Here is a 17,283-nt window from a genome sequence, read left to right as displayed (position 1 = left end):
AGGTTCTAATTCCTCCACGTCCTTGCCAACACTTGTTTGGTTAGTTTTAGGCATTATACTAGGTGTGTAGTGGTCTCCCGTTGTATTTTAAATTTGCATTTCCCTAATGACTGATAATATTGAGCTTTTTTTTCATGTCCTTATTTGCTGTCTATATATCTTCCTTGGTGAAGTGTCTGTTAAAATCTTTTGCCTGTTTTTAAAATTGGGTTGTTTTCTTACTGGGTTTTGAGAGTTCTATATATATTCCCAGTACAAGTTCTTTATAAGATAGGATTTGAAAATATTTTTTTCTGGTCTTTGGCTTGTCTTTTTTATTTTCAAAGTACAATTTCCATTTATTTTTTTCCGGAGAACTTTTCTTTAGTCATTAAGAACTTAGCTTCTTACATGGGCTTTGGTGGAGGTCATGGGGCAGCACCCGCAGGTCTAAACCGAGGTGGGGGTGTTTGGTCCTTCCGGGCTTCACAAGAACGATTCCTGACTACCTTGCTGTGAATGGGACAGCTCACACAGTAATATAGTTTCCAGTTTGGGCTCATAAAATAAAGGTGCTTGGGAAGCACATAGGCATCGAAGACACTTGCTTCGGAAATGTCCCTAATGCTGGAGGCCTCTACTATGTTTCGAATGACGAACTTCTTAATGGCCTTGTCCTTGGGCACGCATGGGGTGCAGTTGGTGCAACGAATAGGCTGCATATGGCCGCGGCCTTTTTGGGCACGACCGTGGTTCCTTCTTTTCTTGGTCATCTTGGAAGCGAGGACCCGAGAGCTGGCTTGTCTTTTTTTTTTTTTTTGGGTGGTACGTGCCCCTAGCTGGAACTGAACTTGGGACTCTCTGGTCTGCAGGCCGGTGCTTAACTGCTGAGCCAAACTGGCCAGGGCTGGCTTGTCTTTTGTGGGTTTTTTTTTTTTTTTAATCCTCACCCGAGGACATTTTTCCATTTTTTGTTCAGATAGAGTGGGAGGGAAAGAGGAAGAAAAAGAGAGAGAAACATCGACAGGAAAGGGACACATCGAGTGGCTGCCTCCCGCAGGGCCGGGGACAAACTGCAACCGAGGTATATGCCCTTAGCAGGAACTGAACTCGGGTCTCTCAGGACCGCAGGCCAACGCTCTAACCACTGAGCCAAACCGGCCAGGGCTAGGGCTGTCTTTTAACAGTATCTTTGGAAGTTTTTAATTTTGATGAAGTCCAGTTTTTCAATTTGTTGTTTTCTAGATTGTGCTTTTGGTGTTGTAAGAAATTTTTGCTTAATGCAAGGTCACAAAGGTTTTATCCTAGAAGTTTTTTTAGTTTTAGATTTTACATTTATGTCTAGGATCCAATGTGAATTTTTACTGCAGAGTATGGATTGAAGTTCAATTTTATTTATTTAAATTTGCCAGTGGGTATCAAACTTTTCCAGTACCATTTGTTGAAAAGGTGAAGTTATGACACGTTTTTCTACATCTATTATCAAGCATGTTCACCTCATTTTCTTTAGGGAGCTCTTAAAATGCTGTATTTTAAAGTAAAATATAAACATATACAAATGAATATTTATTATAAGCGTACATAAATGAATATTTGTGAGTATTCTTGTATTGATTTAAAAGGGAAAGAAAGAAATGGAATTAGATGCCATGATTTTTTTAAACCATAAATCACTAGTTGAAAACATGCTAGTAGATTAGATGGACACTGGTAAATAGTAATAAGCAATACAGGAAGAGGAGCAACTAATTTGGGGGAAGAGAGAAATGTTTTTGCTTTGAGTTTGAGGATCCTGTGGAACATGATAGCAGCGCCTTAAATATAAAGTGGTTGATTTGTTTGTATAGCAGCAGGCTAGTAGTCAGTCAGCTGTTGACCTTTACACAGTTGGAAAGTGTAGGTTTATTTTGTACCCAAACTCATACACACTGATTAAGGTTAATATTGGCTACCAGCCAGTAGACCAAACTCCTAACTAATGAGTTTTTGGAGACATACCAATTAAATTGTCAGTTTAATCGTCCCCACCGCACCTTCTCTTGCTTTGCCCTAGATCTGCCAACATTTTGAGTTGGGAAAGTGATACAACATCTCTTTTTTATGGATGATCATCACTATATGCCCTGCAGGAGATGCTTTGGGAATAGTGAAAAGTGCTTTCTCCTGTCTTTTTTGCATTGTCTTTGTCGTTTCCCTTTTCTCTTGTTACACTGAAAAGGTTAGGGGTTAGAAGTGGGTGCATTCTATGATCATAAGATAATTCATCCAATCTGGAAAAAGTTCAGCATTCATCCAATCTGGAAAATATTCAGCAATCAAAAATGAGTTCATCAAATTGCTCTAACCAAAACTTTAACAATGATACTTACTCTGAGATGTTTTCTGCTGTAGAGTTAGATAAAACAGTCCAAACCCTAATCCCAGAGTAATACTTGATCTAGTATGGGATAATGGTTTTATTTCCATTATGATAATGACTAGTTCTTTTATTCTCCTGCCTTTTTTTTTTTAAAATTATTTTCTTTATTGATTTTAGAGACATAGAGGAAGGGAGAGAGAGAACATTGATTGGCCACCTCCTGCATGCTCCCCACTGGGGATCGGGCCCACAATCTGGGCATGTGTGCTCTGACCGGGAATCGAACTGGCGACCTCATGATGCATGGATCGACACTCAACCACTGAGCCACACTGGCCAGGCTATTTTCCTGACTTTTAAAAATAAATTGTTTCTCATCATTTTCATTATAACATGGTTATTGATAGCTTTATTCTATGAAAACAAAATTTGAATGTAGTGTTTATAATGGATACATTACATGCTTTATTAAAGAGAAATAAAGCAGCTTAAAATACTTAGTGCATATCAACATTAAACGAATGGTAGATGCTGTTTTTTTCTATCCTCACCCGGGGACATTTTTCCATTTTTTGTACAGATAGAGTGGGAAGGAGAGAGAGAGAGAAACATCGATGTGAAAGGGACACATCGAGTGGCTGCCACCCACATGACCCAACCAGGGCCAGGGACAAACTGCAACCGAGGTACATGCCCTTAGCGGGAACCGAACCCGGGTCTCTCTGGACCGCAGGCCAACGCTTTAACCGCTGAGCCAAACCGGCCAGGGCTGGTAGATACTGTTAAATATATTTTTTTCATAGTATGTTTTGGGAAAGCACTTTTTAGATGTTATATTAAAATTCTTCTTAATTTATGTAGAAGATTAGACTTGTTATTTGTATTAGGGAATGGTGTATTTTTTAAAATATAAAAATAGATGGGCCCTGGCCTGCTTAGCTCAGTCATTAAAGCATTGGCCCGCAGACCGAAGAGTCTCGGGTTTGATTTCCAGTCAAGGGCACGTACCTGGGTTGCAGGTGTAATCCCCAGCCCTGTGTGGGAGGCAACCAATCGATGTGTCTCTCTCACCAATGGATGTTTCTCTCTTTCCCTCCCTCCCTTCCACTCTATCTGAAAATCAATGGAAAAATATCCTCGGGGAAAATATTCTCAAATATCATCTGAATAGATGGACTTAACAGATGAATATTTTTTTTTTTTTATCCTCACCCAAGGACATTTTTTCCAGTTTTTGTTCAGATAGAGCGGGAGGGAGAGTGAAGAAGAGAGAGAGAGAGAGAAACATCGATGTGAAGGGACACATTGAGTGGCTGCCACCCACACGACCAACCAGGGCCGGGGACAAACTGCAACCTAGGTACGTGCCCTTAGCGGGAACCGAACCCGGGTCTCTCTGTACCGCAGGCCGATGCACCAACCGCTGAGCCAAACCGGCCAGGGCCAGATGAATATTTTTGAACCTTTGAGGTGCCCTTTACAAGTTCTATTGAGCAAATCTAACTAACAAGCACATTAGGGTGGGAGAGCGACACTCTGAAGTAACTTAGGCAGTTGTGATAGAACTGAGAATTTATTAAGTAACAAATCTAGTGGAATTTTATGGGAGTAGGGTGGGTAGAAGTTTAGGTGAAGCAGATTTCATGTTTAGAAACGTTGGCAGCATTTGCAGTTCTCTGCTGGATGATGAACAGTTTTCCTAACTTTCACGCACAGTATTGGTTAAGGAAGATCAAGAGAGCGCTGTTGGGAGAATTGCAGTTGGTATGGGGGTCTTGAAACTAGTTACTGTGAGTTATTTTGTTTGAGAGAAAATTCTTTGTGACTTTTGGGTTCTGAAAAGGAGTTACGATAAATACGTGCTTTGGCTGATGCTGGAACAACCTGGGTGATGGGTAAGAACTAGGATAGGACTCAACTTGAAAATATAAATGGAAGGCCCTGGCCAGTGTGGTTCAGTTGGTTGAGTGCTGTCTCATGCAATGAAGGGTCGCAGGTTCTATTGCCCGTCTGCACATGCAGGGTGCATGCGGGAGGCAACCAATCTAGGTTTCTCTCTCTCTCTCTCCTTCTCCCTCTAAAATCAGTAAAAACATATTTAAAAAGAAAATATAAAAGGAAGGGTTTGATATTAAGAAACAAAAGAAATTTCCTTTCTTCTCCCCCAGTGTGGGAAATAGAATTCCTAATAAAGGCACAAGCTTAGGAGATAAAATGTGGTGGTTAGAGAATTTGAGAAGTATAACTGAACCTCTTATTATTTGTCTTTAGATATTGCCCTTGGTCTTTATAATGTAGAAGAGACATTTAACCAACCATTTAGTAAAAATTAGTAACTACTGGCAGGCAGTTTTATGTAGAGAGATCTTTGCTTCATATGAACTGTAGGCAAACTCAAATTAGCACATGAAAGGATTGACAAAATTAAAGTGTGTTTGTATGGATCTTCTATTTTATTTATTTATTTATTTTTTGTTCAGATAGAGTGGGAGGGAGAGAGAGTAAGAGAGAGAGAGAGCAACATCAACGTGAAGGACACATCGGGTGGCTGCCACCCGCACGACCAACTTGGGTCGGGGACAAACTGCATCCGAGGTATGCGCCCTTAGCGGAAACCGAACCCGGGTCTCTCTGGACCACAGGCCGATGCTCTATCGCTGAGCCAAACCGGCCAGGGCTGGATCTTCTATTTTAGAAAGTGGGTAGCCTTGGCTGATATGGCTCAGCGGTAAGAGCGTCCCCCATGGACCAGCAAGTCCTGGGATTGTTTCCGGCCAAGGGCACGTATTTTGGTTGCTGTTCATCCCCGGCCCCGGTTGGGATTCTGCAGGTGGCAACCAATCGATGTGCCTCTCTCACATTGATGTTTCTCTCTCTCTTCCTCCCTCTCTCCCTCCAGATCTATCTGAAGATTAAAGTAAAGATATCCTCAGGTGAGGAATAAAAAAAATAAAATAAAAAAGTGGGTAGCTATAGGTCTTTTGCTATACCTTGATTTGTTTGTTTATTTTTTGTTAATCCTCACCCAAGGATATTTTCCATTGACATTTTATTTATTTTTAAAAATTTTTCTTTGTTGATTTTAGAGAGAGAAGAAGGGAAAGGGAGAGAAAGATAGTAACATCAGAGAGAGAACATTGATTGGCCGCCTCCTGGATGCCCCTCACTGGGAATCTGGCTTACAACCTGGGCATGTGCCCTGACTAGGAATCAAACCAGCAGCCTCTTGGTGCGTGGGTTGACGCTCAGCCAGCCAGTGGGCCACACTGGCCAGACTACTTCATCCTTTTTTAAATGTTGATTTTAGAGAGAGAGGGAGGGGAAGAGACAGTGACAGAGACAGAGGGAGAAACATCAGTTTGCTGTTTCACTTATTTATGATTTTATTGGTTGATTTTTGTATGTGCCCTGGGGTATTGAACCTGCAACCTTGGCATATCAGGACAATGCTCTAACCAGCTAAGCTACCTGGCTCGGGCCACTATTTCTTTTTTCTTTTTTTAATATGATAGATGTTGCCATTATTAGTATTTTTTTTTTTTTTTATCCTCACCCAAGGGTATTTTTCTATTTTTCTTCAGATAGAGTGTGAGGGAGGAGAGAGAGAGAGAGAGAGAGAGAGAGAGAGAGAGAGAGAGAGAGAGAGAGAGAAACATCCATGTGAGAGAGACACATCGACTGGCTGCCTTCTGCACAACCCTGACCAGGGCCGGAACGAACCACAACCAAGATACGTGCCCTTGGCCAGAATTGAACCCGTGACTCATTGGTCTGCAGGCCGATGCTCTAATTGCTGAGCCAAACCGTGACTCATCATTGGTCTGCAGGCCGATGCTCTAATTGCTGAGCCAAACTGGCCAGGGCCACTTTTTCATTCTTAGCACATACTTTTCAGATCGATGATTGCTTTCATTAGGATCTTGTATGTGTGTTTGAATGTTAAAATCATTCCAAGATGGTGTTAAAAGGAAACAGATTAGAGCTGAGATCACTGAAAATGGCACTGTGGAAGATTAGACTGGAACATGAACTTGAAGTATGAATAGGTTTGGATGCGATGGAAGTGGGAGGATGGGAATTGCTTTTGGAGATGATCAAAATAATAAAAGTATGCACTGTACCTTCAAGTGACAGTGAGGAGGAGACTTTTTATTTTTTTATTTTTTTATCCTCACCCGAGGATATTTTTCCATTTTTTGTACAGATAGAGTGGGAGGGAGAGAGAGGAAGGAAGAGAGAGAGAAACATCGACGTGAAGGGACACATCGAGTGGCTGCCACCCGCACGACCAACCAGGGCCAGGGACAAACTGCAACCGAAGTACGTGCCCTTAGCGGGAACCTGAGTCTCTCCGGACCGCAGGCCGACGCTCTAACCGCTGAGCCAAACTGGCCAGGGCGAGGAGGAGACTTTTAAAGGTGGCATGATAGGCTCTCATTTGGAAGGTATATGGGGTGGGGTGAGGTTTTAAAGAGAAAGTGGAGCTATTTGTCTGATGGTCAAGCAATATGAGGTTTAATTTTTTTTTCCTGGTAGGTAAATATTTGAACAAGATAATGATATTTAAAATATTATTTTAGGAAAATCGCTGTCTGGGATGGCTTGGGGAGTCTTGTTGAGATAGAGCTGGAGAAATCAGGAAGATATTGTGATGATTGAGGGATGAAGGAAAGGTAACATGGAGTATCTGTGCAGTACACTGTGGTAGGCTTTTAGGTGTATTATCTATTTAATCTTTAAAAACAACATTTAGAGGTAGGTATTATCAGTCTCTGGTTTTCAAGAGGTTAGATGTCAGAAATTGAATATTTTGCTCAGAGAAGAAGTTTGCTGACTTTTAGGCAGTATGTATATCTCTCTCTCTCAAATAGTTTTATATTGTTTGTTAATACCATACTTTATTTAACAAATACCTTTTGATGGAAATTTGGGTTGTTTCCATTTTTTAAATTGTTTTGCTAGCAATGCTACAATAAATATTCTTACATATATCTTTGTACATATTTTCTAGCACTGTATTTCTGTAGAAGAAACTCCTAGAAGTGGAACTGAATTCCTGGATTAATATGTCCTTTAAAACAAACGTTATAGGAGGCCTGCAGAAAGGGTACTGAATGTGGATACTCGATCATGATTGTCATGGCAGTTTTTAGAAAGTCATAATAAAGGTACAGTGTACATGGTACTATATAAAAAACTAATAGAGCAGCCCGGCTGGACTGGAGTGGCTTGGTTGAGCATCATCCTGTATACCGAAGGATTGCCAGTTTGATTCCCGGTCAGGGCACATACTTGGGTTGTGGGTTTGATCCCCAGTTGGAGTGCCTATGGAAGGCAACTGACTGATGTTTCTCTCTAACAATGATGTCCCCCCTCCCCCTCGCCCAAGCATGTCCTCTGGTGAAGATTAGAAAAACAAAACAAAAAAATAATAGAGCATATTCTTGCCAAGTACGCTAACAGTAAACCATGGAATATTAGAATGGAAGGCCTGAAAAATAATTCACTCTAATCCTTAATTTTACTGTTGAGACTCTTGAGATCTAGAAAGTTAGAGTGTTTCTAAAATAGAGCAGGGATTAGGATCTAGACACTCATTTTTAGTTTAGTATTTTAAGTTAGTAGGTCTTTTTCTTTCCCAAAGTAAGTTTAAGGAGAAAACTACATTCAAATTCCTTTCCATTGTTTTATATGTATATATAGTTCACATGTTTGTAACTGCTGGTTTCTACCATGTTCATTCATTATTTCACAATGAGTTATGAAATTTTGATGTGTAAAAAAAGTATTAAATGTTTAGTTTTCCCTTCTTTTTTTTCCCTCCTTTACTATTAACCAAGTAAAGAGAGTGACAGAAACATTTTGATCTTCAGATGGGCTGAAGTAGGAATTGAAGATGAGATTTTTATTTTTATTTAAGAAGAAAAGGTGACATGAGTTTCCGAAACATTGATGTAGAGCAAACTGTCTTTTTTTTTTTTTTTTTTTTTTACTGGTATAGTATTTTGTTGACAAATTATGGTTTGATTACTTATTTCTTATTGGGAATTTTGGCTTTTTCCCCCCAAAATCTCTGAACATACTTTATATTATCAGTTCTTTGTTGCTACTACATAGGAGTACAACTGATTATTTAAGACTTTATTTTTTTTAGAGCAGTTTTAGGTTTACAACAAAATTGAGAAGAGGGTACATAAATTTCCTTTATATCCCTGCCCCCATATATGCATAGCCCCTCTTATTATCAATATCATTTACCAGAATGGTACATTTTTTTTTTTTTTTTTTAACCAAGGGTGAACCTGCAATGACACATCATAATCGCCCAAAGTCCACAGTTTACCTTAAGGTTCACTCTTGCTGTTTTACATTCTGTGGGTTTGGACAAATGTATAATGATATATATAATTATAATATCATAGAGTATTTTCACTGCCCTAATAATTCTCTGTGCTCTGCCTGTTCACTGCCCCACACTATCTGTACTGCCAGCAGCCACTGATTTATATTTTGCTTTGACTCCATAGTTTTGCCTTTTCAAGAGTGTCATATAGTTGGCATCATGCAGTTATGAAGCCTTTTCAGATTGGCTTCTTTCATTTAGTAATATGCATTTAAGTTTCTTCCATTGTCTTTTCATGACTTGATAGCTCATTTCTTTTTAGTGCTGACTAATATTCCATTGTCTAGATATACCATAGTTTATCCACTCATCTACTGAGGGAGATCTTGGTTGCTTTCAAATTTTGGCAATTATGAATAAACCTGCTATAAACATCCATGTGTAGGTTTTGTGTGCACAGAAGTCTTTCAGCTCTTTTGGGTAAATGTATTTTACCCAAAGGAGTACAATTGCTGGATCAAAGGGTAAGAGTATGTTTAGTTTTATAAGAAACTGCCAAGCTGTCTTCCAGAGTGGCTGTACCATTTTGCATTTCTACCAGCAATGTATGAGAGTTTCTGTTGTTCCACATACTTGCCAGCATTTGGTGTTGTCAAACAATTGATTTTTGTATATTGACTGTATCCTGAAGGATGAAGGAAAGGTAACATACTGTATAGAATATCTTGCTAAACTCCATTATTAGTTCTAGCAGTTTCCTAAGATATTTTTTATATATATAATCATGTCTGTGGAAAAGTTTTTTACTTCTTTCCTTCTACTTTTTATGTCTTTTATTTCTTTTTATTGCTTTATTGCATTGCCCAAGCTTTCTTTGAGCATGTGAAGATAAGTAATAAAAGGCATAGCAATTGTTTCCTCCTATTTTATGAGTGGGTAAAATTGATGAATTGGCCTTTTCATCAGTATGAAATGCCCTTTATCTCTGGTAATGCTCTTGAGTTGAAGTCAACTTCGTCTAAAATTTATATAGCTTCTCCAGCTTTCTTCTGATTAATGTTCACATTCTATATTTTTTCTGTATTTTTACTTTTGACATAAATCTGTGTGTCTCTTATAAACAGTATACAGTTAGGTGCTTCCTCTTTTTAACTTCTTACAGTCTCTGGCTTTTAAATGAAATGCTTAGTCTATAAATATTTACTGTTATTGATATGGTTATTTTAAAATTTTTATCAATTGTTTCTTTTTCCCTTTTTGAGGTGGCCTTCTTTAGGATTGATATTTTTTAAAATTCTAATTTTTCTTTTAAATTAGTTTTTTAGTGGTTCCTCTGGGGATTATGATCGGTTAATGATGCATTATAACTTTTCACAATGTACTGTGAATTAATGTTAATAAACATCTATTTTCAACAATTATGACCCTGGATTTGATCATTTTTATAGGGCTTCATCTTCAGTTTTCCTTGCTATGTCAATTTACTTAGTGAAATTCTGAATATAATGACAACAATCTTAAGGCAGAAGTCACACCTTGGTGATTTGTTTTGGATTAAAGATACTTAACTTCATTCTCATCATCTTTGTACCAGAGATCAACACTGTAACTTTTTTTTTTTTCTTTATTGACTTTAGAGAGGAAGGGAGAGGGAGAAAGAGATATTTTAAGATCTGACAATGCTTTTTGAAATTTTTTCTTAAAATATCTTACCTGAGTCTGGCTGTTATGGCTCAGTGGTTGAGCACCGACCCATGCACTAAGAGGTCACCAGTTCAATTCCCGGTCAGGACACATGCCCAAGTTGTGGGCCAAATCCCCAGGCATGCAGGAGGCAGCCAATCAGTGTTCCCTCTCATTGATGTTTCTTTTTTTTTTTCTTTGGAGGTACATGCCCCTAGCGGGAACCGAATCCGGGATTCTCTGGTCCTCAGGCCGACGCTCAACTGCTGAGCCAAACTGGCCAGGGCTCTCATCGATGTTTCTATCTCTCTCTCTCTCTCTCCCCCTCTCCCTTCCTCTCTCTCTAAAATCAATAGAGGGAAAAAAAATGTTACCTGAGCCTGGCTGGTGTGGCTCAGTAGTTGAGCATTGACCAGGTTGTGGGCCTGATCCCCAATGCAGGAGGCAGCTAGTCAAGTTCTCTCTCATCAATGTTTCTATCTCCCTCTACCTTCCTCTCTCTCTAAAGTCAATAAAGAAAAATATTTTTTAAAAAACCAATAAAATGTATTTAAAAATAATACTAATTATGATAATAGTAATAAAAATATCTTACCTGGCTTCTGAAATCACTATCTATTGTTAGTTATATCATTAAATTGTAAGATGCATAAGAATACTCAACTTTCATATAGTAGGTCAACTGAGTGCTGGTGTCTACTTATAATTACTTAAACATCTGATAAAACCTGTAACAACTATGAATTATGAAATGTCATGTGATGTTAACTTTATGCAGTTTTAGAACATGATATATAAGGAACATCATGAGTACAATATCTTTAAAAAAAATTTTTTCTTTAATGTTTAGAGAGAGAGATAGATGGAAACATCGATGAGAGAGAACATCGATTGGCTGCCTCCTGCATGCCCCCCATTGGGGATTGGGCCCACACCTGGGCATGTGCCCTGACCGGGAATCGAACTGGCGACCTCTTGATGCATGGGTCTGTGCTCAACCACTAAGCCATACCAGCTGGATGGATGAGTACAATATCTTTTAAATTAAGGTTTACAATTTTGATTCTGGAATTGGAAGATGGAAACAGTTTTCTACCAAAAATATGTAACTGAAAGAATTTATACTTGTTTATGCATATTTATGGGCATGTTTGTCAAAGGTGGATATTTACAGAGTTTATATACTATTCAAAGAGTTTGTTAAAGCCACATCTACATACTTTTTTATACACACAAAGTTCAACCTAAAACCTTCCTTTTCTCGCCCTGGCCGGTTTGGCTCAGCGATTAGAGCGTTGGCCTGTGGTCTGGAGAGACCTGGATTCGGTTCCTGCTAAGGGCATGTACGTCGGTTGCAGTTTGTCCCCGGTTCTGGCTGTGTCGTGCGGGTAGCAGCTACTCGATGTGTCCCTTTCACATTGATGTTTCTCTCTCTGTCTCCCTCTCTCTCCCTCCCACTCTATCTGAACAAAAAATGGAAAAATGTTCTTGGGTGAGGATTATAAAAAAAACAACCTTCTTTTTCTCTGTAGGTTAACTAATTAAATGTAAAGTGTTTCAAGAGACAATGAGGAAATGGCGCAATACCTCAGTCAGGGAGAATTCCAGTGACATCTGCAGTGGAGAATTATGTGCAGATGGGAAACAGAAGAGGTCAAGATTGGAAGAGCAGGACATTAGATCAAATATAATAACACTTATATGGAACTTAACATTTTTATTATGTCTGTAGCACTTTAATATGTGATTGTACATAATAGAAGAATAAGAAATAGTTGATCAAATCACCTGTGGTCTACAGAAAGAGGGATTATATATTCATGTGAATAATGTAGAGTAATGGAATGTGGTAGAGCAGTGTAGAATATTCCTGTTACGAGAAAAGACTAGTTAGTATTTTCTCTCTCTCTCCTTCCCTCCCTCCCTCTCTATCTGAAGATAAATGCAAAAAATGTCCTTAGGTGAGCATAAAAAAAAAAAAAATACCCATGAAAAAAGTCTTAGCACCAAAGAGGATTTTTAAAAATTAATTAATTAATTAATTTTTGTTACAGATGTTTCTTTTTTTCCCCTCACTGATTCCTTCTCCCCCTCCCTCCCCGCCCTGTCCCCAGCTTTGTTGTCCATGTCCATTGTTCATGCATACATGCATATAAGTTCTGTAGTTTATCTCTCCCCCACCACCCCCTCTTTTGAGGATTGTCAATCTGTACCCCACTTCCATGTCTCTGGGACTACCCCATTCCTCAGACTGTTATGTTCATTATATTCCACAAATAAGCAAGATCATATGATACTTGTCTTTCTCTGTTTGGCTTGTTTTGCTTAGGATAATACTCTCCAGGTCCCTCCATGTTGTCTCAAAGGATAAGAGATCTTTTGTACAGCTCCATTGTGTATATGTACCATGGCTTTTTTATCCATTCGTCTACTGATGGACATTTGGGCTGTTTCCAGATCTTAGCTATTGTAAATAGTGCTGCTGCGAACATGGGGGTACATATATTTTTTCTGATTGGTGTTTCAGGCTTCTTAGGGTATATCAAAGAGCAATTTTTAAAGAATGTTAAATCATCATTTGAATTTTTTTTTTTAATAATTCTGCTCTATTCTTTTTTGAAATACAGTCATATTTTAATGTCATTGCTTTCACTCTATATATGAATATATGGTCTCTCATTTCATTTAGCTTAGTTACTAGAAAGATACTTTTAAGTTTATTCAAGTTTTCATTTTAAAAATGGGTTGAGCTTGTCAAGGGGATTAGAAAGGACAAAAAAAAAAAAAAAAATAGCTCAAGATGTACTGTTAATCTGTTGACATGAAGTGAAGCTAGTGAGCCAGAATGGGAACCTTTTACTTCCTGACATTTCTTGACTTGCTTTCTTTTTTTTTTTTTTATCCTCACCCAAGGACATTTTTCAATATTTTGTTCAGATAGAGTGGGAGGGAGAGAGAGAGAGAAAGAAACACATTGAGTGGTTGCCACCCACACGACTCAACCAGGGCCGGAACAAACTGCAACCGAGGCATGTGCCCTTAGCGGGAACCAAACCCAGGTCTCTCCGGACCGCACGCCGACGCTCTAACCACTGAGCAAAACCGGCCAGGGCTTGACTTGCTTTCTTGGATGGCTTATTGTAAAGTAATTAATGAATTAAAATCAGTTAAGAGTTTATACCATAGAATTTGGTAGAAACAGATAGGAAAATGAACTGTAATGAGCATCAACTTTGGGGCTTGATAGACCTGTTTTTTTCCCCTCACCCCAGGATACCTTCCTATTGTTTTTGTTTTTTTTAGATAGAGTGGGAGGTAGGGAAGGGGAGAAAGAGAGAGAAACATCGATGTGAGAGAGACACATTAATTGGTTGTCTCTTGCACGATCCTAACTGGGGCTGGGGATTAAACCCACCACTGAGGTACATACCATTGACCAGGAATCCAACCCTTGATCCTCTCGTCTTCAGGCCGATGCTCTAACCGCTGAGTCAAACTGGCCAGGACTGGTTATTATATTTTTATAAAATCATAGAAAGACAGCTCTAAGAGGGATCTTAAAAATCACCCAGATAATGAAACCTGTGCAGAGAGGTTAAGTGACTGTTACTGTCCTATTAGAGTGGAAGGAAGCTCCTTGAGAATAGGGACTCTTTGTACCTTTTATGGTTTTTAGAGTGTATAGAACACAGTGATGGACTTTAGATACTTGGAAAATATGGTTTCTTTAAATAGATTTCAGACATCCAAATTACTTGGAAAATACAGCTTCTTCAAATACATTCCAGCCCTGGCCAGTTTGGCTCAGCGGTTAGAGTGTCGGCCTGCAGTCCAGAGAGACCCGGGTTCAGTTCCCGCTAAGGGCACGTACTTCGGTTGCAGTTTGTCCCCGGCCCTGGTTGGTCGTGCGGGTGGCAGCCACTCGATGTGTCCCTTCACGTCGATGTTTCTCTCTCTCTCTCCCTTCCTCTCTCTCCCTCCCACTCTATCTGTACAAAAAATGGAAAAATATCCTCGGGTGAGGATTAAAAAAAACCCAAAAACAACAACAACAAAAAACAAATACATTCCAGACATCCAAATTCTAGACATATTATGATGTCAAATAATTAAATCATTTTACGTGGTTTAAAATATTGTTGATAAACCTTTGAGAGTCACATAGCTCTTAGTATATGAAAAATGTCATTTCAGGCTTGTCAGGATATCAAGAGAAATAAGCAAAGAGGTTTTACAAATACAGGGTGAGGCAAAAGTAGGTTTATAGTTATGAGTACATGAAGCAGTTTATTCTTTTTTTTTTCCTTTATTGATTTTGAGAGATAGAGGAAAGGAGAGGGAGAGAAACATCGATGAAAGAGAACATCGACTGGCTGCCTCCTGCATGCCCCCCACTGGTTATCAGGCCCACAACCTGGGCATGTGCCCTGACAGGGAATCGAACCGGCAACCTCTTGGTGCATGGGTCGATGCTCAACCACCGAGCCACACTGGCTGGGCTCACTTTAGTTTTTCAGTTGATTTTTGGGGGCACTATAACTCTTAGAAAGATTGATACTTCATAGGTTTTGTTCTTTTTTTTTTTTAATCCTCACCTGAGGACATTTTTTCATTTATCTTCAGATAGAGTGGGAGGGAAAGAGAATGAGAAAAACCTCTATGTGAGAGGGACACATCGACTGGTTGCCTTCTGCACGACCCCAACCAGGGCTGGTGATGAACCACAACTGAGGTACGTGCCCTTGGCTGGAATCGAACCCACGACTCATTGGTCCGTGGGCCGACGCTCTAACCGCTGAGCCAAACTGGCCAGGGCGGGTTTTGTTTTCTTGTATAGGTCTTCCAAAGAATAGAGAGAACATTTACTTAGATATTTTAAAAACGCATTTTATATCTTGCAATTACCATATGGGTCTACCAGACAATTTTATTTATAATTCTGATGCATTTGGGGATATTATTGATCTTATTTTTCCTACATCTTGCTGTTTCATCCATAGAATTATTTCATCATTATTCATTAGTTATTCTCAACTGTGCAGATAAAAAACGGTTGAAATAATAAGAAACAGGGAGGAAGACAAATTACTTAGCTAGAGCAGAGGTTGGCCAACATTTTAGTACAGGGTAAGACAGTAAATATTTTGTGTTGTGTGGGCCCCATAATGGCCTCTGTGTCATGTTCTTTAAACAACCCTTAAAAGTATAAAAATCATTTTTATTAGCTCCCCAGTCATACATAAGTAGGTCAGATTTAGCCTGTGTACCTTAGTTTGCCATTGCATTATCCCATATTTCATATTGTATTGTCCAGAGGATTGTGCCATCTCTTTCAAGAAATACAAAAGGAGACTGGAGAACACCATCTTCATTGTCTGTTTTTCACTTTTATTGAACAGAGTTGGGCATTCATAATTTTTCATATTTTGTTCATAATAGCTAAGAGAATTGACAGAAGATTGAATTTCACAGTTATTGTATGAATCAGAAGATGAATACAAAGAAGAAAATAGCATTTTATGCTCTAGTGATGATAGTGAAGTTGATCATAGAAGCAAAATCTCAGATTGTGAATTTTCAAGTGGTGATCTCTTTGATTTTTCGCAAACTAAAATAATTGATGACTGAACAGTATATTTCTAAGGACCAGGAAGTAATCGTACAATATTTTGTGACAAAATTTTGGACATGTGGTAAAAGGATATATTCTTTCATCTCTTATGTTTGTGCTCCAAAATTGACTTGATACAATTTGTAAGTGGACATTGCTGAAAGTGGGTATTTATACAAAGGCATTTGATGTAGAAGTAAAAAATTAGTTGATGATTTTTTTGTTTGTTTGTTTTAATCCTCACTCGAGGACATTTTTTGATATTTTGTTCAGATATAGTGGAAGGGAGAGAGAGAGAGAAACATTGACGTGAAAGAGACACATTGAGTGGTTGCCACCCACACGACCCAACCATGGCCGGGGACAAACTGCAATCGAGGTACGTGCCCTTAGCGGAAACCGAACCCAGGTCTCTCCGGACCGCAGGCCGACGCTCTAACTGCTGAGCCAAACTGGCCAGGGCAGTTGATGATTATTTTAAATAATGTTTATTAATCTAAAAGTGACAATGTTTTGCAAATTATGAGTCAGAGAAGATGGCCATCCTTTCTTCAACGAATGAGCCCTTAAAAGTTTCAAAGTTTCCAAGTTTCAAGTATTGCATTTTGACAATGCAGTTGCCAGAAAAAGAACCAGAAGTAAACAAACAAACAAGTGCTGGCAAGGATGTGGAGAAAAGGGAACCCTTGTGCACTGTCAGTGAGAATGCGAATGTGGAAAACAGTATGGAGTTTCCTGAAAAAATTAACAGTGAAACTGCCTTTTGACCCAGTGATCCCTCTTCTGGGAATATATTTGAAGAAACCTGAAACAATAATTTGAAATAATATATGCATCCATATGTTCATTGCAGCATAATTTATAATAGCCAAGATCTGGAAATAGCCCAAGTGTGCCCATCAGTAGATGAGTGGATAAAAAAAGCTGTGGTACATATACACAATGGAATACTATTTGGTGGTGAAAAAGAAGGTAATCTTATCTTTTACTACAGCATGGATGGATTTAGAGATTATTATGCTAAGTGATATAAGCCAGTCAGAAAAAAACAAATACCTTTTGGTCTTACTTATATGTGGAATATAATGAACAAAATAAACTGACAAAATAGAAACAGAGGCATGGATAAATGGAAGAGAGTGACAGCTGTCAGAGGAGAGGTGGTATGGGAGGCTGGATGAAAGCAGGTGAAGGGATTAAGCAGAAAAACACGTATATAACATAGACACGGACTATAGTGTGGTGATAGCCAGGGAGAAAGGAGGGTGGGGGTAAGTAGAGGTGGGCAAAGGGGGTAGATAAATGTCT

At 39.0% G+C, this 17,283-nt stretch overlaps 2 protein-coding genes and 1 long non-coding RNA gene across 4 annotated transcripts in view; 2 read left to right on the top strand and 1 right to left on the bottom strand.

Annotated features, from left to right (window-relative positions):
• The window catches only part of HIKESHI (heat shock protein nuclear import factor hikeshi), a 42,763-nt gene that overhangs the window by 13,512 nt on the left and 11,968 nt on the right, over positions 1-17,283 (top strand). The gene's annotated exons all lie outside the window — the stretch shown is intronic.
• LOC118627901 (40S ribosomal protein S26-like) lies at positions 402-752 on the bottom strand. The gene has a single exon (XM_036258401.1). The coding sequence runs from the start codon at positions 750-752 to the stop codon at positions 408-410; it is 345 nt and encodes a 114-aa protein (XP_036114294.1). The 3' UTR covers positions 402-407.
• On the top strand, positions 6,919-16,875 carry LOC118628958. Its single transcript, XR_004959328.1, has 3 exons — positions 6,919-7,011; positions 7,350-7,506; positions 16,829-16,875. It is a non-coding gene; the product is annotated as an uncharacterized LOC118628958 (long non-coding RNA).

The sequence above is a fragment of the Molossus molossus genome, unplaced genomic scaffold, assembly GCF_014108415.1.
Source record: "Molossus molossus isolate mMolMol1 unplaced genomic scaffold, mMolMol1.p scaffold_m16_p_13, whole genome shotgun sequence".
Classification (NCBI taxonomy): domain Eukaryota; kingdom Metazoa; phylum Chordata; class Mammalia; order Chiroptera; family Molossidae; genus Molossus; species Molossus molossus.
Note: the sequence above shows the minus strand (reverse complement) of the source record. Positions and strands in the feature narration are given on the sequence as shown.

Bases quoted from the DNA above. Each gene is read 5' to 3' on its own strand.
- LOC118627901 (XM_036258401.1), bottom strand. From the start codon at position 752: ATGACCAAGAAAAGAAGGAACCACGGTCGTGCCCAAAAAGGCCGCGGC.